The sequence below is a fragment of the Trematomus bernacchii genome, unplaced genomic scaffold (assembly GCF_902827165.1).
Source record: "Trematomus bernacchii unplaced genomic scaffold, fTreBer1.1, whole genome shotgun sequence".
Lineage (NCBI taxonomy): Eukaryota > Metazoa > Chordata > Actinopteri > Perciformes > Nototheniidae > Trematomus > Trematomus bernacchii.
Window position 1 is genome coordinate 7,969,160 of NW_022987851.1, and position 21,162 is coordinate 7,990,321.

General features: G+C 38.8%; 2 protein-coding genes across 2 annotated transcripts; one reads left to right on the forward strand and one right to left on the reverse strand.

The window, feature by feature from the left end:
• Positions 1-292: 292 nt before the first annotated feature.
• LOC117468861 (testis-expressed protein 26-like) lies at positions 293-2,941 on the reverse strand. The gene is made up of 7 exons (XM_034113210.1): positions 2,530-2,941; positions 1,680-1,764; positions 1,403-1,565; positions 1,140-1,296; positions 840-1,001; positions 617-767; positions 293-519 (listed from the first exon to the last, which is right to left on the reverse strand). The coding sequence occupies exons 1-6, from the start codon at positions 2,594-2,596 to the stop codon at positions 688-690; spliced, it is 714 nt and encodes a 237-aa protein (XP_033969101.1). The 5' UTR covers positions 2,597-2,941; the 3' UTR covers positions 293-519; positions 617-687.
• A 661-nt stretch (positions 2,942-3,602) lies between these two features.
• Positions 3,603-6,338, forward strand: hmgb1b (high mobility group box 1b). Its single transcript, XM_034113211.1, has 5 exons — positions 3,603-3,854; positions 4,960-5,115; positions 5,220-5,365; positions 5,454-5,628; positions 5,766-6,338. Exons 2-5 carry the CDS (start codon positions 4,969-4,971, stop codon positions 5,898-5,900), a joined length of 603 nt encoding a protein of 200 aa, XP_033969102.1. The 5' UTR covers positions 3,603-3,854; positions 4,960-4,968; the 3' UTR covers positions 5,901-6,338.
• Positions 6,339-21,162: the final 14,824 nt, after the last annotated feature.

Consider the following 21,162-nt stretch of genomic DNA (forward strand, 5'->3'; position numbering starts at 1 on the left):
CTTTGAGAATGAAATGGAAAACAGTGTATCACAATGCAAAACAGTAGGATAAAAAGTGGTACCGCTTGTGATATTCTAAGCAGATTGAACCATTAAATCAATGTAACATGTTTTTAATGAGATGTGTTATCAAGCTGCAAACAGACTGCAAAATGTACGAGATAGCAGAATACGGGGGCAATGAAACACGAAGGCAGCTAAGTATGTTTTCACTAGGCAGGAGTGTTTAATTATCACAGCACACAGGTTCCACAACAATAATGACATAGCAATTAAATGAGCGTTAATTATATTATGTTATACTGGTTATTACAGTTATGACCCCTTTCATTAGAAAAAGAAACAGCAAAATACAAAGACAGATAAACAAACCTCTACCATAAGCAACAAGGTTTATAGGTCCTGGCTAGCTTGATATCCACTCTGGTGAGCAGCGATTAGACACAATAGCTGGGAGTTTATTAACTTTCTCCTTTCTGTTTGGGTCTTTACTTCAAGCTGTTCTTATAGCTTCCTTTCCTGCAAAGCCAAAAGACACAGCATATTAATTACCTGTCATTGTTAAGATCAGTAAGCAGCCTGTTCAAATGCTCAAACATTTGAAGTTGAAACTTACCCTGCTCAGGTAACATTTTGTGCAACTGCTGCAGCTCCTTGGGCAGCAAAGCCTTTATCATATCTGTGACATTAGTGATTCTCTTTCCACAAACCGTAGTTTGTCAAGTCTGGTCTTCTCTGCTGAGCGTGCCTTTGCACAACAGTAGGAACTGAAACACACAGAGGGCAATAATAGATACAAAGCTTGAGGCTTGTTGAATTGTAAGCACTCTTATACACACCTATACCACGACAGGACATGTTGGGATTTGTGCTGCTGCTGTAGTGATAGAAGTTGCCCAGCAGTTCAGGTTTTTGCTTTGGCTCGCGGTAATTTTCCCTCATCTCTGTATCAGTAGAAATCTGCATTTCATGTCTGCTGTGAAGAGGTGCAAGTCTTCTTTCTGCAATATTAATATGATCATGTACTGTCAAATAGGTTCCTACAACAAATGTAAAATAAGCTGTAAAAAGGGAATTTTATGGTTGTTTGATTTTGACAGGCCTGAGTGCTTGAATGTCAGTAGTTGAGCAGTTCTGACCTTGAGGCATACCCATGTAGTCACATTTGTAGATGGAGCTGTACTGCGCTGTCAAGGCCTTACTGATCACCCCCTCAGATGGGGGATATTTCCAAGGAAAGCTGACATACTCAGAGCTTTGTGCAGCATCCTTAGGCAGCCTCCACATCATGAAAGACTTCAGGAAAATATTTTGCTTTAAAAGTTACAATACACTGGGAGAGGTCAAGCATGGCATTGAACTATAAATGTAAAATTGAGGCTAACACAGCCTAAATACCAACCTGACTGGGATGTGGGTTGTTTCTCCTCTGCCCCGAGGCTGTTCCTGTGCGAATACTCTCAGGCTTACAGGCCGGCTTACAGCAAAACTCCTTGCTGTACACAGTTGATCCAAAAGGTCCAGACTGTGAATATGAGTCTGTAATTGAAGTTGACGCTGGGCACCTACACATGCATCAACATAGGCATACAATTAAACACACACTAAAACAATCCTACATTTTGTGTATGCCCATTCAGAACTTAACCAGAAGACCATAATACATACATATCACTTACAGCACAATCTCTGCAGCTAAGTTTGGCCGGTAGACAAATTGTCTTTTATTAGAAGTTTCATATGGATCCCACCATTGTTTGCCCTCTACAAAAAAAGAAGAAATACATTATTATTAGATTGCAACGCTGAATTCCAATTTGTTCTTACACAAAAAGCTAAAGCTAAAAACAACATTTAAATCAATTGAGCAAATAACAAATAATGCAAAAGATTGAAATACTACACTGTCACCCATAAACAGTTTTGTAAACCCATGTACTATGACCCTTATTAGATACCTGAATTGATAGATAATTGTTGAATTTGCATTTTACAACAAAGAGAAGTGCGCTTTACTATCTTATTTTAATTGATGTTCAGATATAGTTATCTTTTTTCCCAATAGAGAACAATGTTCAGAGAAACTTGCGTACAGAAATGTCAAATAAATCTACAAAAGAAAGGGGGACAAAAGAAAGATTTTGGAAAGTACAGTAGGGATGACATAAGACTATTCCAGTGGAAATAATGTCTTTTTTGAATCCATAATATGAAATTACAATTACCCCTAGGCAAGGGAGCATGAAAAATACACTTCTATGTATCATAATTATAATGCTGTGAACCAAAGAATAACTAAAGGATTGATCAAAATAAATTGTGACCCGCAACAGTCCAAAATAATACCTTGAATTATTCCAATGATTGAATAGTATACACCAAATAAAGCTATATCACAGTAAAACAAGATTTAATAGACATGTATAAGAAATTCCCTTCTAAATCAAATTTAACATGTTTTTGCAAATCGAAATGATAACCTTACTTTCAAGTAAATTCAATCTTTACATATCATTGGCTTTACATTACCTTGTGTTGTCATTGGTGTCCTCTGCTGTCGTTGGTTTTCAGTGTATGAACACCTTTCCATTTCCATTTCCAGATGATAGTTCACATCATGGATAGCTTGCTGAAAAGCATAACTGACAACTGTGGATTGTTTGTGTCTTTTCAGGTAAAGTGTTGTATGTGTGCAGAGGCAGAGAGGATCCCAGCAGGGTGTTTAGGTGTTGTGGTTATGGAGACCTACAACATTTGAATGGCCCCACTGAGCTGCTCAGCAGGGGAGATGTTGCATTACAAATTCAACATGCCAGCTTTGCCCTGTTTATGTCTGTTTCTGACACTGGTGGAAAGTAACCATACATTTAACCAAGTAATTTAATTGCATGCTATTATCTACAACCCTCATACTGTACATTTACTGTTAATGACAGCTAGAGTATCATATCATTTCCACATATAATTACTGTGCATAAGGTGAAAAAGGATTGAATATAAAGTAGTCTACTTCATGCTCTCCTCCCACGTCCCTATTTAAGAAAACGTATTTTTAGCAATGTATCATACAAATATCTTCAAAGATATTTGAGTATATGATATGAATACACGATACTATCAGAGAAGGAAATCATTCAGATATTTTATGCCTTCCCAAAAGCTATTCATTAATCTTAGTATTACAATCTAATTTTACCCTGGTTTGATTAATACATCCTCAAAATAAAAACATTCTCGATCTTAACAATACAGTAAAATCCTGCTATATCCAGTACTATAATAATACATATATTGTGTTAGCCTTTTTGATAATTTGGAGGTAGGTAGAAACATTAATCAACATTTACTTTGTTCTTATTATTAAAATGACAATGTCATTTGAAATGAATTTTGCAAATGTGAATGTATCATGCACATGCAAGTGACAATGCAAGCCTTAATGCAGATTGAAATAAAAGCTCAATCGGTTGCATTGCATTGTAGCCTGGTATGACTTGTAGCCTACTATAGTAGGCTGAAGATGGGCTCATATTACATCTCTCAAGCTGGCTCTTGTTTCCCGCTCCAACATGACTCTACTTGTTATAATATTTGCTTTCTCTAGAATAAAGGCGTTGGCTATTTCAAGTTTAGCGCCACAGCTCTGCCGTGTTTTGGACAACCAACTGCACAACAAACAGGACTGAAGCAGCGCGGGTCCAATAAGATACTCCAAGGAGCTGACGGCAGCCAATGTCCAACAGACGGAGCCCGACACACAGGACAAACAGAGGCATCCTCCCCACAGCCGGTGCGTTTCTTTCTATTGTCTGGGACGTATCGACGTAGAGCTGGCTTCTCACAGAGCTACGGGGGTAAGCATAATACATTTTAAAGTATCAAATAGGGGATATTGTTTACCTGTCATGAATAGAACCGTTAAGGTTTGCACAGATTATATCTGCATTGCTAAATTGCATTTGCATGACTTAGCTGGATAGGATGCTAAAATGATATCAAGCTCCTGCTGAGGATAAATAATGTCCAGCTAACTTGGCTGCGCAGTTACCTAACTCTGAAATGAGCTTTGACCAAAACTGATAACTAAATAAAGGTGATACGCACGTAAAAGGATAGCCCTGAATGAAAGTCAACTACTACTATCTGGTTATCGTAACATCCGCTAGGGTGTAGTGAGCTAACCCGTAAAGCTGCTCTTTTAGCCTGGTAATGGTGGCTGACCGTGTTGCTATCACAAAAGCTAACGCTAGCTGGAAGGTGAGCGTAGGTTAACACGGCTGGTGCTGAAGCAGCCCGAGTGATGCAGGCGGAGCATCCTTCTGCACGAACATCTCTACTTTTGTTAAGACTTTAAACCCAATTATTTGCATTACGATGCCGATACATTCAGGTTAAAAAAGGCCTTATAAGAGCCAGGGGGCACGTGATAGCATAGCAATTGTTCGCAATCAAATCAGCCATTTTAATAATCTTCTCCTGAAATGAGCTCTTTGTCATGCCCGCTAGCTAGCACTAGCTAAATGCTAATGCTGATGGCAAGGGGACACAAAGCAATTGCAAGGCACGGTGACTAACAATGAAAGGCTGTGGAAGCTTATGCTAATATTCGCATCTACATGTTATATTAATAAGAGGCTAATTACGTCACCAGGTAATATAGTTACCACACATTTTAAGTAACGTTGTACTTTATCACCGTGAATGCATGTTGGAAATACATACTAGGACACTAATGTGTTGTATGAGAGCATCATTTTGTCCTTACATACAATGGGTTACTTATTAGTCATCCCAGAGACCCTCCTCCCACCACCCGGTTTAAACAATAGGTGGAACTGACAAAGCAATAGGCCTCCTTTTAATTTGGGTGATATTTAGATATTGTCACTGCTGCTGCATGAGTAGACTTGGATATATTTATTTTAAAAACATATACTTGTATTTCTTTTTTCTATTTAGCAATCCAAGATGGTGAAGGTTTTGGGAAAGCCGAAGGGCAAAATGTCCTCATATGCCTACTTTGTACAAACATGCCGAGAGGAGCATAAGAAGAAACATCCTGAAGCCTCTGTCAACTTCTCTGAGTTCTCAAAGAAATGCTCTGAGCGATGGAAGGTAAAATAATGACTTATTATCTGAATTTTATTTTTATAATCCAAAATGTGTTTTCATCAGTGATTGCCTTATATGATGTTTAACACAGTTTTTTCTTCCCATAGACAATGTCACAGAAAGAGAAGGGCAAGTTTGAAGATTTAGCCAAACTAGACAAGGTGCGTTATGAGAGGGACATGCAGAATTACGATCCCCCAGCCGGCCAGAGGAAGAAGCGATTCAAGGACCCCAATGCCCCCAAGAGACCACCGTAAGGGACCATAATAAAATTGCTACACTTTTGACAGTGCCAAGTGGACTGTGATATTTGAACTTATTTGATACATTTTCCCCCTCAGGTCTGCATTCTTCCTGTTCTGCGGTGACTTTCGCGCAAAGATAAAAAGCGAGCACCCTGGACTTACTATTGGGGACACTGCAAAGAAGTTGGGAGAGATGTGGAACACCTCCTCTGCAGAGAACAAACAGCCATACGAGAGGAAGGGTGCCAAGTTGAAGGAGAAGTATGACAAGGTAAATAGACAAAGCTCAACTTGTTTTTTCTTGAATCTGATAATCATATTTAGATGTTTTGAGGTTAAAATCAAATTCTGTGAAGCTGTTAAAAAAAGTAGGTTCCTCTGTAAAAACACTCTTGATTGCCTCCAAAGGATGTCCTTGCATACCGCACAAAGGGCACAGTTGAGGCGGCAGCACCTCCTCCTGCAGCAGCAGCAGCAGCGGACGACGATGATGACGATGACGAAGATGAAGAGGAAGATGATGATGATGACGATGATGAGTAGACGGCAGAGGGGTGGGACCTGAATTTTTGTTTATGCCATATAACCCTACTATATTAAATATTCACCATCTTGAAACATAAGTCAGATTGAACAAGAACATGTGTATATTTAATGTTTCTAAGATGTACAGTGTTATTCTCCTTTTTTTGTAAAGTTAACACTACATATCTTTTCTTTGGGATTTTTTCTAGTGCTAGTACTATCTCCTGCTATATGTAACAGTAAGGGAGGACTTAAAATCAGTATAAAAGTAAATAGTCTTTAGGTGTTACAACTCAAAAATAAGATTCCGAGTTGGTAATGTATTCTTTATTTTGAAAATTATTTTTTTATGTGACTTCCCAATGTCTTTTTATTGTTCTTTGAATACCACTCTAATATCAAAAGCAGCTGTTGACATTGAAGAATGTCTTCAATAAAGGTCGTTTCTTTTTTTAAGTTTGTCTTTTCTTCTTATTTTGTCAACATCCCCCAAGGCTACCAGAAAGTCATCAAAGACACAATGTGTAAAACGTAGTCCATTCATATATTATGACTTGGTCATTATGGGTAAAAGAACATGGGTTCTTTTACCCATAATGACCAAGTCGCTGCACCTTATCCCGCTTATTACAAGGCCACATTCTCAACAAAGTAACGACATGACTCCCAATATTAATTGAAATGCTTTATAGATTTAGAAAATGTTTTTATTGATTTAAAAAATAGTATTATTGATTTAAAATGGCATGCATCCGCTAAGAAAAATAGTCTGTTGTTACCGTTTGAACTACGTAGAAACGGCAGGAACTGCTTCGATAGCGTTTTTGTGGACCTTTTTTGATTACAGATTTGAAAACATCGTTGCTTGCTTTAAAAGTAGCACAATTCATTATGTCAAACCTTGGAAAGTATCTAGATATCCCTGCCCTAATGCCAAAGTAACTGGCAACTGAATATGTTTTGCCGTTTGATGTCTATGTCTGGACCGTTGCGTAAAAAGGACCGCAGCTCCGTGTTGAGGATGCCCCATTACTTCTCCGCTGTTTTCTTGTCCCTCTTTTCTTACTTCTCCGCTGTTTTCTTGTCCCTCTTGTCTTTTTCTTTTCTTCGCTGGGGACTCATCAGCCACTAACCATTCATCCACATTACTGTGCCCTCCAAATATATTAGAATCCTCCATGTTGCTCTCAGGCGGTAGACAACGGAAAACTAAAGACAAGCAAACAGTTTGAAAAGCAAACTGTATACAGTTAAATCGACCGGACTTCTTTCTGCAGATGTGAGTGTCCTAGACAAATAAATCTTGACAGCGGTCTACTACTGGATTAACAACGTGTCACGTGTTCTGAATTGACCAATCAGAATCGAGTATTCAACTAAGCCATGTAATAAAATATATTAAAGCATACATAAGTCCCACACTGTCCAATTATACTTAATAAATGTGTACTGAAATGATTGGCCATCCAAAAACGCAAACAATATACACACAACAAACATGTCTCAATAAAATGATGAGCATTTTTGTAGTTCCATTTAAAAAAAGGGCCTGATGTTAATGATTTGGAAAGGGTAAGGGAATCAGAACCCTGCAGGATTATTATTATATGTTATTATTATTTACCAGGGTATGTGTGTCAGATTTCATTGGTAAATTAGGTAAGTAGGTAATTCACATAGGTGTGTATCTTACTGCATACCAATTAACATGAACGAAGAAAATACAAATTAATTGAAGAACTATAGAATAAAACAATTTAAAAAATGGTTTGGGAACATGCAAAAAAAAATCCTTCCACATTTCTTTCTTTATTTCCCCAGAATAGCATTGGAACATGAATGTGATTTGATGGTTAGTGTACTGTGGTCTCAAATCCAGAAGGGGGCGCCACGTTAGGTAGATGAAGTTGGCAATTTAAAGAAACAGTTACTGTACATATAATTTGTGACATGTAAAAAAGTGCCCATCCCACATGCTTTTATAAGACTCACAGAAATGTTGCAGTATTCAAACAAACATTTGTCAGGTATATACATGCCTTCAGTGCATTTTTTCACGGATACACTTTTCTTATCACAGGCTTAACAAATTATCTCAGCCCACCTAAAATGTAATTTCAGTCTCACCTGAATCATCTACCAGAAGTTATTTTCCCCTTCAGGGAGACCAATAAACCTGCTTGTTTCTATAGCTGATGATAATGCACCTTAACTGTTAGCTAAAAGCTGCTTCTTTTCATACTAAATTGTATTTTTGTTCAGAAAACATGTTCACAATGTAGGCTTCTAACATACCACTAATTACTATCCCTAATTCAAAATGTTAGAATTGTTTTATATCATTGAAAGTATATAATTAAATCCAAGAAAAACAATTATACAATTATAGTTTTTTTTGTGACTCAAAGAAGACTCCAGAATGTTAGCTGAGTTAGACTGACCACATCCAAAAGATAAGACTAAGTAATGTGTGTCTATTCTAGTTTCACTAAAGTGTGCAGAGAAAAGTTCCATTGTGATTTTTGTGTGCACTTCCCCAGTGAGTCAAGGCAGGGACCTTTTGTGAATCCTTTGCCGGGATAGAGTTCCCTCTGTGTGTAATTGGAGACAGTCTCACGGTCACGGTGGTCTCACAGTCACTTAAAGAGTGTTCACGTAGCCATTGATCAGACTTTTACTCAACGTGTTTGCAAATATGAATGGAACCACTATGGTCTCCTTTCAGCAGGTCTCACACAGAATCAGGCTTTCATCCTCAGTGCTCCTGCAGGTGGTTAACATTAGCATCACAACAGTTGTTTGTCATAGGGAAAAAACATGATGGTCACCCTGTGTATTGGTTACATTTTAACAATATACTAACAAAAAAGAAATGTCATCCCATAAGAGGCACTTTATTAAGTCTGCATATCATACAAGCTCCAATAAATATATTATTTAGGTACAATAAGCAGTATCTATATTCAGATTTAGTATTCTCTGCCACATTGTCAGCTATCTTCTCAAACCTGTGATTCAGAGCAGAATTTCTCTCTTTTGACCCATTGAATGAACGCCTTGCGGTCTCTGAATAAATTCCCCTTCTGTCATGCAACAAAAAAGCTCCGTCTAGACCAACTGTTCTGTTTTTTTTATCTCTATGTTGTGGAACCTCAAAAGCAAAATCCATAGTGAGAATATTAAATAGGCTTATCTGGCAAAACATAGCAGTGTATTCTTTTCTTTTCTTTTGCACAATACATTTTTTATAAATAAAGCAAGAACATGTGGACTTGAATACAAGGCGTGCTTTCTTTTAAAATACATATAACAACAAACCTACAATCTGCCTAATTTTGAAGCCCCAGAAGAGCCTTTTTTTCTCCACTGCAGGATTTGCATAGAGTGATGTCAAAGGGGCGTGTCAGTTAGGATTAGTTGCTGAGAAAATTGAGTAGTCGCTATGGATACAGCTCCAATAGTTGGTCCTGTGTGGAGGTAATGCTGAGTAGTAAGAGGCACTTGGGAAGTAAACTTTATAATGGACTTCATTGGACACTGGATAACATATTCCATGTTATTGTTTTTAAATGTTCTGGTAAGTTTGACTGTTAGCTTATATATTGCAGCACACAGCAAAAAGTCAGTTGTTGAATGAACTCTTACAGAGTTTATATTGCTCACTGAAGAGTTAAATTAATACTTTTAAACTAGTTAAACATTTAACACTATGCCAGAGTTACTTCTTTAACTCTCAAAACTGAGTTAAAGTAACGCTAAGGGATTAAACAACTATCACTGCTCTGAGTTAAAAGAATGTATTGTAATGTAACTATGTCTCAAGTGTTAGTTTGTACTCTAAGAAAGTGTTAACATTATTTTAATTGTAATATATATCGTCTGTTGACAACTTGTGTTTATAATTTTCATAATTATTACATTTTATATTAAATGTGTGGAATATGTACAGGTTGTGGAAACAAATCTGTCTCTGGGACAATTAAGTATCATTTGAATGCTTCGACATTTGCTTGTCAATGCATATTTCACTCGCACAAGAAACAAGTTATTTCCTTATTTTATATGGCTCCTCAGGTGTTAAATACTACATCCTCTCATGACCCTTCGTCTGGAAATACAGTGAATGCAAGCAGACAGTTTGCAGACATCATCTCAGGGCAGCAAACACTTCCATCCTGGTACAACACATCTATTCATGATGTGCCGAAGCATGGGACCAACTCTCATAACAGATGGCAAACACAGATGGCTTTCACAAAAACGTTTTTTTCATTTGAAGTGAAAGAAAACACAGTACCAGGTTAGTAATCAAAGAAGAGATGCCCCCCTTTCCCTATTGATCAAATACATGATGTTCATTGATTTGATTTTCAATTGAGTAGAAAAGGATATTCTTTTAATTTATGTTATTTTACTTATGATTATAAATACTATCATTATTATTAATATTTAGGATAGTGTAGTTTGTTCTCTTTTGGCCAATGCTGTTACCAATGTTTTATTTGTATTCTACGGTCACTAGATCACCCAGTGATTGTGCATTATGTGTTGACAGGAACAGTTGTGGGAAAGGTGGGAACAGTGTTTGAGGCTCTCACGCCTATCAAATACACAGTGCAGGAGGATGACGGGGAGAACCTGTTCCTCCTCAGCCCGTTCTCAGGGGAGTTCCTTTTGTCCCGCAGCCTGGATTTTGAAGCACAAAGATTCTACATACTCACTGTGGTGGTGCAGCAAGGGGATTCTAAGGTGTCCAGTGTCAGGGTGTACTTCAATGTGCTGGATGTGAATGCCAACCCCCCTGTTTTCAGCCAGGATACCTTTTCTGCGTTACTGCTAGAAGACACAGTGGTTGGAACTTGCTTCCTGGCCTTGATTGTTTCAGATAAAGATGATGGTAAGTGCAAGTGAAATGTAAAATAATTCAGCATACAGTATGTCACACACAAAGTAGCATCCACACACTGCTGGTAACTGGTACTGGCACATTACCTTTTCTTTCTTACTGTATTACTTTGCAGTTTGTCCTCATCAGTTTTCATCAGTAAGTTTGTTTTTAAGCCTCTTGTGGTGAAGTCAAAATAATTGACTTTACAGTTCTTAGATAACAATTGTTATCTACACATTAATACTTTAAAGTCTATTTTTCACAATTGCTCATAGACTACAAATACACCTTTTTTCTCATGCTGCTGCAAATGGAGGATTTTAAATCTCTGCAATTAATTGGTGTAAAATACAAAGCTACAGCCATGTATGACAGCATTTTTATATTCTATTTACTTAGCATCAACCACATCTACATCGTTCAATTTATCATAGCAATAAAAAGTGTTGCAATGAAAACATGTCTTCTTATTAATTGGATTGACCTGCCCATGGCAAGCCCAATCTGCAAGTCCAGTGTGAAGAAAAGCATGTAAGACTGTGAACATGAAACCTTCTAGGTTTTAAGTGTGAAATAGCATGATTATTATTCACACATTTCTTAGTGAGACAAGACACATTTGGCAAGTCAAATCCAGACATGATCACACATGTTGTTTATCTTTGTGTTATTTATTTATTGTATTGTGTCTTGCTGAAAATCCAAAATGTAGTTGGCACATTTTAGTTTTACATTTGCCACTGAATTTATTTTCTTAGTGTCTTTGTTTTTGCTAATGCACAACAGTTTAGTATTAGCATATATGTGAAGCAGCGAACAGGTCTTAATGTCAGTACGTCATGTGCAAAGTGCAGCAATTGTTCCTTTATAAATATTTTATTTTTTAAGACATTTCATAATTTGTGTTCATCATGGATTATTTTCCCTCTCTGCCAGGCGACAATGGAGCCTTGAAACTAACAGTGGCCGGTGGAGCTGATGAAGGAGTGTTCTTCATAAACAGAGCTGGTAGTTTGTGCCTGAAAACAGAGTTAGACAGAGAAAGACAGCCCTTCTACAATCTGACTGTGACAGCCAATGACTGTGTCCAGCCTGTGTCTTTACAGTTTACCACCACAGCAAATGTTATTGTGGTGGTTGGTGATATCAATGACAATGCTCCATCGTTTGTGTCAGCCAAAACAATCAGCATACCAGAGGACACTGCACTTCATTCTGTTATAATGACTCTGCATGCTCAGGATAAAGACACCGGATCAAATGGGGAAGTTTTATATTATTTAAACAACACTTCCAGTGGCATATTTAGCATCGATAACAGGAGTGGAAAAATATACCTGGAGGAGGCATTGGACAGAGAACAAGTAGATACAATGACTATTACTGTTACAGTCACTGATAAAGGGTCACCCAGGATGGCTACCACAGGGAACATAACGGTGCACGTAGAAGATGTTAATGACCATGACCCCAAGTTCTCTCAAAGCACCTTCAGCCTGACAGTCAGAGAGGACGCCCCGAGAGGAACCAGCCTGTTTCAGGTTCAGGCTCTCGATCGGGACATTGGAACAAATGGACAAGTGCGGTACATATTGACTCAGACGAGTCCATTTGTTGTGGACTCTGTTCGAGGTGTCATCACAGTCATGGAAAAACTGGACAGGGAGAGGAATTCAAACTACACCCTGATCATAACAGCTGTAGATCAGGGGGATATATACAGATCTTCTACTGCTGCTATCAGTCTCACAGTGTTGGATGTCAATGACTTTGCACCTATCTTTACTCCTCAAACACTAACCTTACATGTAATGGAGAATGAGGAGGAACCCTCTCAGCTGACACATCAGGTGCTCTTGTTAACTGAACACTTCATTAAATGTTGACTACATAATGTTTTGATGCTAACTTCTAGTTGTCATTTTTTTTATCTAGATCTCGGCATTGGATGAAGATTTAGGTATCAACAGCCTGCTTACCTATTTTATACATACAGGAAATAGTGACGGTTTGTTCTCCGTTATTCCCAATGGCACGTTTCAAATTTTACACAGCCTGGACAGAGAGAAGGAATCCTTGTACTCCGTTACCATCATTGCTGTTGATTCAGGTGATTAAGGCCAACGATAAATGTGATCAACTTTATCATATGTTTGTTCTGTCAGTTTCACTTTAAACTGTGTGACAAATCTTTATTTACTTTGTCATTTGAAGGATTGCCACCTCTAACAGGAACACTAACTCTACACGTCATAGTGGATGATGTCAATGATAACAGTCCAGAGTTTTCGGAGGAAGTCTACAACACCATAGTGTCCGAGGACTGCTCCACAGGCACCGTGTTTGCCATGATAACAGCATCAGACATTGATGAAGGTCTCAATGGGGAAATAAGGTGAAATGTCAAATTTGTCTCTCAAATTTAGACAGCAATGTTGATAAGTAATGTGTATACTAGTGAACATACTTAGGTATTGAATGCTTAAGTTACACATTTTTGTCCGTGACCTTGTTTGGTATCATGTTTCTTGACAATAGTAGCATAACATTAGGATTAACATTTCTGACACATAGGTCTTTCTTGAGTATTTACTCATTATACTGCATAAGATACTCTGGAAAAGTTCTTAGATTCTATATACATTATATTGATCGATACATAATCCTTGAACACTATAACATCTTTTCACACACCTTAAGGTATTCCATGGAGAACCTTGATGTGCCTTTCGCGATTGAAGAAACATCTGGAGAGCTGTTAACAACCAAAGTCCTGGACAGGGAGACAGTAGCCATTTACAGGTTGATGGTGATTGGCAGGGACAAGCATCCTACTCAGCCTATGTCAAGCTCAGTGCTGGTTACTGTGCTCATCGGAGATATTAACGACCACGGGCCCCAGTTTTTGAACAGCCCATATGTGGCCTATGTACCCACAGAGATGACTCCAGGTGAGAGTTTTCACTTCCACTTGACAGTTATTTATTCCACCCTGGATAACATGGACTTGAGTTTTATTTTGTTTATGTTTTTTACTCTTCCAGGTTCAGTTGTTTGTGCATTAAGAGCAACTGATGAAGATACTGAGATGAACGCAGAACTACATTATTCATTATATGGACAAAGTTCAGATCTGTTTTCCATCCAACCTTACAGCGGCACTGTATTCACTTCCAGTGGTCTCTGGAGAACGGAAGCTATCGTTGTCAATGTACATGTGGAAGATGCTGGAGAAAATCCTAAATTTGATGTCACTACGATCAGCATCAGGTTTCAGAATGCCTCTGAGTTTCCAGAGATTAATGTGAGTGTCATCAGCGGTTTTCTCTCTGAGGACACGCCAGTCGGAACGTTAGTGGCAGTTGTCTCTGCAGCAAGCATCAGAGCTGAGCCTGTCTTTTTTTATCTAGCTTCTGGAAACTTTGAAGACATGTTTCATGTGGAGCAAGCGAGTGGAGTTTTGACTGTGGAGAACCCTCTGGATTATGAGAACAAAAAGGAGTTTACTTTGTTGGTAGAAGCACGAGACTCTGGCTCGCCTCCTTTCTCATCATTTGCAGAAATTCACATAAACATCAGTGATATAAATGATAACTTCCCTCACTTCACCCAAGCAGAGTACAGGTGTGAAGTCTTTGAGAACTCCCCACCATCCTGGGTCTGTGATGTTCTTGCCATTGACGCTGATTCAGGCAGCTATGGCACAGTGCAGTACAATATAACAGAAGGAAACACAGATGGTTTTTTCACAATTGACCCTGAAAATGGTTTATTGAGCACCACAGCAAGTTTAGACAGAGAACATATCCCGGAATTTAATTTAACAGTTGAAGCTGCAGAGCTAAACACCCCTCTTCACAAAGACACCGTAACTGTTATCGTTGTTGTTTTAGACAGAAATGACAACGCACCTCGCTTTTCACAGATTTTTCTTACCGAGGTCATTGAGGATTCCCCAGTTGGACACACCATTTTACAAGTCACCTCAGCCGATGATGATACTGGTGCCAATGCAGTAATCTATTACTCCATAATTGACCAAAGTGATGATTTGACATTTAATATTGGTTTCACTAGTGGCTTCATCACTGTTGGAAGACTTATGGACAGGGAGTTGAAAGATCATTATATCTTGAAAGTAAATGCAAATGATTCAGCATGGAGCATCAGCACTGAAGTCACTATAATCATTGTAGATGTCAATGATAATGAACCAGTATTCTCTAATCCTTTTTACAGCATTGTACTCACTGAAACAAAAGCTAAAGAGGTGTTTGTTATGCAGGTTTTTGCAACAGATGCAGACATGGGGCAGAACTGTGAGATCGTATATGCTATAGAACATGAACATGAGCAGTTTTGGGTGAATGCTTCATCTGGTGAGATATATACTAAGCAACCATTGATGTTACATAATTCTGCTTTCGAAATCTATGAGTTTGCAGTTATTGCTTTGGATGGCGGCAGTGTTCCTCTGTACAGCACTGCCACAGTCACAGTGAGATTAGAGCCATATAACTCCTACCCACCAATGTTTTTAGCTTTCAAGCCTCTTATTGCTATCCCGCATAACATGGCTGTTGGTACTGAGGTGGTCCAGTTAACAGCAATAGATCAGGATGTCAGTAACACCAGCATTGGTATTGAATATTTTTTGGATGGAGGTAATGCATCGGATTTCTTCTGGATCCAAGCGGTCAATGGAAAAGTAATGTTAAATCACTCTTTGGTTGAGAGTGTAAATATGTATTACACTTTATTAGTTATTGCAAAAGATCAGGGCTTCCCTTCTTTGTCATCACAGAGTGAAATCACTTTGGAAATTACTGGGAGAAATCAATTTTCTCCAAGCTTTAGAGAGCCAGATGTCATTTTCTCTGTCCCTGAGGACTTGCCGACAGGATCGGTAATTGGGAAAATTCTAGCAGAAGATGGGGATTATGGTCCCAATGGAGCAATCATGTACTGTATTACCCCTGACCATAAATATGTACCGTTCTCTGTAGGAGAAGCATCTGGGCTGTTAAAATTGATCAGAGAGCTTGACTTTGAAAAAGAAAATATTTATTATCTCCAAATCACAGCCCTGGATGGAGGCTGGGTCTCTAAAACTGGAACGGTAAATGTGACTGTGGTAGTTATGGATGTGAATGACAATCCTCCAGTCTTTTCATCCTCAGAGTATATTACATCAGTGCCTGAAAACTCTGAAATTGGAACAAATGTCCTATTTGTGAAGACAACAGATGCTGATGCAGGTGCGCAGATAGCCTACTCTTTTATTGCTGGCCATGTGGATAAATTTGCAATTGATTCAAATAATGGCACTATCATCACTTTGGATGTATTTGATTATGAGCAAGAGCAAATGTTTGATCTGACAATCAAAGCTTTGAACAATGGTGATCATACTTTATTTAGTTTAGCACACGTTGTCATCCACATCTCAGATGTTAATGAGTATACACCTATATTCAGAAAAAAAGAATATAACTTTTCTGTATTTAAGAATGTTGCCCTTGGAACTAGAATTGGAAAAATAACAGCTACAGATTATGACCAAGGCTCTGCAGGTCAGGTGTTTTACTTGATGTTTGGTCAAAACAAACATATGGGCTTTGAAATTAACAAACAATCTGGAGAAATATACACAACTGGCAGTTTGAGAAAACAAGGCAACAGTCATGTAGTTTTGAAAATTCTAGCGAAAAACTCTGGTGTTATCACTGGCATGGATGAAGACGAGGCTTTGGTCCACATCAGTGTCATCGACACAAACGATGCACCAGTTTTTACCTCTGAACTTTATTTGGCCAATGTTGAAGAAGATAGCCCGGTTGCGACATCTGTGATAACTGTGAGTGCTCTAGATGAGGACTCTATCTTGGACTGGAATAGTTTCTTCTTCAGTATTGAAAATGGAAACACAAACTTCTCTTTTGCCATTGATCCATCAAGTGGTGTTATTTCAGTAAACTCTACACTTGACAGAGAGCTGTGGCCAGTTTATAATCTGACTGTTACAGCCACTGATAATGGCTCTCCACCATCCACTGGGACTACTAATGTGATTGTCACTATTGATGATGTTAACGACAACACTCCCATACTCACACTCACTGAGGCTCAAGTGAAGGAAAATCAACCTCAAGGCACATTAATTGCAACTTTAAATGCATCTGATTCTGATTTGCCACCAAACCAGGGACCTTTTACTTACTGGTTGGTTAACCTTTCAAAGGGTACTGCTTTTTCCCTGACTCCTGATGGAGTTTTATTTACCACACGGACTATCGATCGGGAACAAATCTCTTCCTATCGAGTCCTGGTGGCCGTTAGAGATGCAGGGGTCCCTCCGCTTTCATCAACAACAATGATCCACATCAAGATCATGGATGAGAACGATAACCCTTCACTGCCTAGAAATATCTTCATCGAGGTGAAATACTTTGGCAGTGCTTTCCATGGAGGCCTGATCGGTAACGTCCATCCTGAAGATCAGGATGAGTCTGATACATTCTACTGCGCCATCAAAAGTGGACAACTTAATATGTTTACATTACCTAACGGCACATGTGAGCTGATGTCATCTCCTTTTCAAGGTGAGGCTACATTAAACATCACTATCGAGGCTACAGATCAGCTTCACTTCCCAGTCAACAGCAGCATCTATGTAAACTACAAAGGTTTCACTAATGCTACTTTAGACAGCTGCATACTATTTTATGTGTCATCATCCTCGATGGAAGAGTTTATGTCTAATAAGTATTTGCGCTTTGTGAAAGCTTTAGACAGTCTGTTTAACCTTCAGGCCTCTAAGACTCATGTATTTGGAATCAAGCATCTTGGCAGTGAGATCCTTCTATTGGCAGCGGCGAAAAATTACAACGGTCAATATCTTAGCAAAGAGGTGGCCAGTGGTATCTCTGTAGGCCATAGGAAATTACTGGAGGCTCAAAGCAATGTGACGATTACTCGCATCACAACTGATCCATGTCTCACCAGCCCATGTCAAAACGGGGCAACATGCAACAAAAACATTTACATCAGCCGGGATGTTGCTGTCCTGGAAAGCTCAGCAGTCATCTTTGTGTCACCCCAGAAAGAGATTTTTAATTGTACCTGTCCAGCTGGCTTCACTGGGGAACTGTGTGAAGAGGACACTGATGAATGTGAAGCAAATCCTTGCAAAAATAAAGGCACATGTGTGAATACTCCAGGAAGTTTCTACTGTCACTGTCAGAGTGGTTTCTCTGGCTTGTTCTGCTCTCCTGATGAAGACAAATGCCTGAAGGTGAAGTGCCAACACGGGGGAACTTGTATTCCCACGCAGGATGGATATCACTGTCGCTGTGTGCCTGGATTTGAGGGTAGCCTTTTAAATATTTAAAAACGTTATGCATGAATAGTTGTCAGAATTTCTTAAAAAACTGGGCTTGTTTTGTTTTGTTTTCCAGGAAATATGTGTGAGCAGCCAACAAACCACTGTAGGTCAGGCCCTTGTGTTGAGGGCAGCTGCACCAATTCACAGACTGGATTCTCTTGTCAATGTCCCTTTGGTAAGAAATATGCATAAAGAGGGAGCTTTAAAGTCAAAGTTCATCAGTTGGGAACATTGACATTTGTATTTGCTTTCCTGCTAGAGTTAGCAGTTGGTAAGGTTAGTTTAGCACAGACTCTTGGAACAGGACGAAGACACTGGCTTTGTAAAAGAGCAACAAAATCCAACTCATGAAACTTTATTGAAAGCTATTGTGGGGATCATTATTTGTGATTCCCACCATACTTTTCCAGGTTTCTCTTTTTTCGTTCTCTATATGTTATCTGTCCCTTGTCATAAGCATACAGTACATGAGTGGAACACTCTTCCAAGAGAGACTGTCTGAAATTGTGGGCCATTTTCTCATATTAAAAAACTGTCTGGAGCATAACCCCTTTTAAAATGTTCATTCTTTCACTTGTTCTTGCACTTGTTAAACTTAGCTAATGGGCTGTTAGCTTAAAGGCATTACATTTAATTGACAGAATATGAGATTGTTACAGATGTTATATTACCACTTTCCTCAAGAAGGTGAAAATGTGTAATTTGCAGCTTTAATTATTATTTTTAATTTAAAATATTCCTTAAACTTTTCAACCTGACTGATACAGCCTGTTTCATTTTAGGAGTAAGTGGAGTCCATTGCGAGGAGCACAGTTATGGCTTTGAGGAGCTGTCCTTCATGGAGTTTCCCCCGTTGGATCGCAGGACTAATTTAATCTCTCTAGAGTTTGCAACAGTACAGAGGAAGTCTCTGCTCCTGTATAACCCTGGAGGATCATCCAGCAGGGAGTTCTTTGCACTGGAGATACTGGATGGGGCCATACATCTCTCTTATGACCTTGGCTCTGGACCTGTGAGGCTACACACAAACAAACAAGTGGCAGACGGATATTTCCACAGTGTCACTGCCAGGAGGATTGGGAATGTGAGTTTTATATATGTCAATACATATACGCAATGTTAATGAGTTGGCTTTTTACATTTTGAAATGAGAGAAGTCAATCGAAATAGACTGATAGAAGCAATATTTCCATTTAACAGATGGGTTCTTTGCATGTGGACAACTGCACAGATGAAGAGAACACTGGATTCTGTTTTTCACAAAGTGATGGCAGTAGCTTAAAGAGGTAGCAGTAAGATAGTAATCAGTACTTACACACAATACACAACCTATTTGTTGGTCGTATTTGATGTTTATTAATCTCATGTCTTTTCAGAACACTAGATGTTGGCAGAAACATGACGTTTGGAGGAACCAATACTTTTGAATCTGTTTTACTGCATCCTGGTCAGATTAAAACCCATGACTTTGTTGGATGTATTCGTAACACTCATGTGAATGGCATCTTGCTGAGACCTTCAATGGCCCTAGCAACATATAACATCCTTAATAGGTAATCATTTAATATGCACAATACATCTTTCCAATGTAAGAATAAACTGTGAGGTTTACTTATGTTTATGTCCACATTTCCACAAATGATTTGTGTCATAATCTTTTTGCTTAATGAAGGTGTCCTCGGACAACAGCATCACCATGTAATAGCAACCCATGTAAAAACGGCGGTGTGTGCCATGACCTTTGGTCATATTCTATTTGTGAGTGCAAAAGCATTTTTACTGGAAGCAACTGTGCTAAGGGTAAATATACCTTTTTATACCCAGGGCTGATTTTAAATGTATTTTCTTATTTTTAATACAAATTAAACATGTTCTGTTTTTTTCAATAGAAATGTCAGAGGAGCTTGTATTGCGATTTAATGGGAATGAATACATTGAGTATGTCATAAAGGAGCGATTCAAGAGAGACTATCTGCTGAAAGGATTGCTGGATGATAAAAAAGAGGAAAACAGCAGAGACCAAAGAGTGGTTGAAATCAAGTTCAAGACCCAAGAAGATGGGGTCTTAATATCTGTTGTTGGAAAGACAGGATTCTCTATGCTAAAGGTAGGCAACAAATGTATCCAGAGATTACATACATATATTACTACATACATTTGAAGTGTGTAATAGCTTGTTCCTTCTGTCTAATACAGATAAAAGACAGAAGGCCTGTGTACATTTCCAAAGAAACACTGTCAGGACACGAGTCAGAGTTCCCTCTGGACTCTCCTGTGGCTGACGGAGTCTGGCATGTCCTCGCTTTGCTCAGCAACGGACAGACCACCTTTCTGCTTCTAGATAATACATCAGCCTTAAACATCACTGAGCACAGGATGGATCTCTCTCCTGTTCGTGTGGAAAAGATTATTCTTGGTGCAGCTGTGACAGGTGATTCAAAGCTCCAACAGTCTGATTAATCAGGTCAAATCTGAAGGAAAAGATCATCTTTGTTGCGCGTAAACTAAAGATAGATAATTTTAGGGCGTGATCCTCAGATGATCAGGGTCTTATCTCTATCTATATAAACTATATAGTCAGTCATTTCTCATTATCTCTTGTTGCTTCGTCATCATTTAAGTAATAACTTGCAGCAGATTATTTAAATTAGGACCAAGCACCCAAGTTTTGCTGTTTAAGATCACTCTTATATTACAACCTGTGTTTTTAAACGTACATGCATTTCTGTCTTCATCTCTTTATGCAGGGTTCACTGGATGTGTGCAGTACTTCACTGTGAGCGGTTACACTCTGCCTGTCAGTGGACACAGTGAGATGGTAGAAGTCAGGCCAAGTTCGACTCTTATCAAGCCGGGCTGCAGCTCTCCAGCTGTCTGCCTCCCCTTGCCCTGCTCTGAGGAGGACACAGCCAGGGGGCATTGTCTCTCTGCACTCTGTCAAAACCGTCTGGGTGGGTGTGGACGTGCTGAGCAGAACACATCCTGCGTCTGTCTACATAACGTTTCTG

What these genes read in the sequence shown, in the direction of transcription:
- hmgb1b (XM_034113211.1), top strand. Translation starts at nt 4,969, where the DNA reads ATGGTGAAGGTTTTGGGAAAGCCGAAGGGCAAAATGTCCTCATATGCC. An exon ending in AATGCTCTGAGCGATGGAAG is followed by an intron (nt 5,116 to 5,219) that starts GTAAAATAATGA and finishes TTCTTCCCATAG; the next exon opens with ACAATGTCACAGAAAGAGAA. An exon ending in TGAAGGAGAAGTATGACAAG is followed by an intron (nt 5,629 to 5,765) that starts GTAAATAGACAA and finishes TTGCCTCCAAAG; the next exon opens with GATGTCCTTGCATACCGCAC.
- LOC117468861 (XM_034113210.1), bottom strand. Translation starts at nt 2,596, where the DNA reads ATGGAAATGGAAAGGTGTTCATACACTGAAAACCAACGACAGCAGAGG. An exon ending in GACACCAATGACAACACAAG is followed by an intron (nt 1,765 to 2,529) that starts GTAATGTAAAGC and finishes CTTTTTTTGTAG; the next exon opens with AGGGCAAACAATGGTGGGAT. An exon ending in ACAACCCACATCCCAGTCAG is followed by an intron (nt 1,297 to 1,402) that starts GTTGGTATTTAG and finishes ATTTTCCTGAAG; the next exon opens with TCTTTCATGATGTGGAGGCT.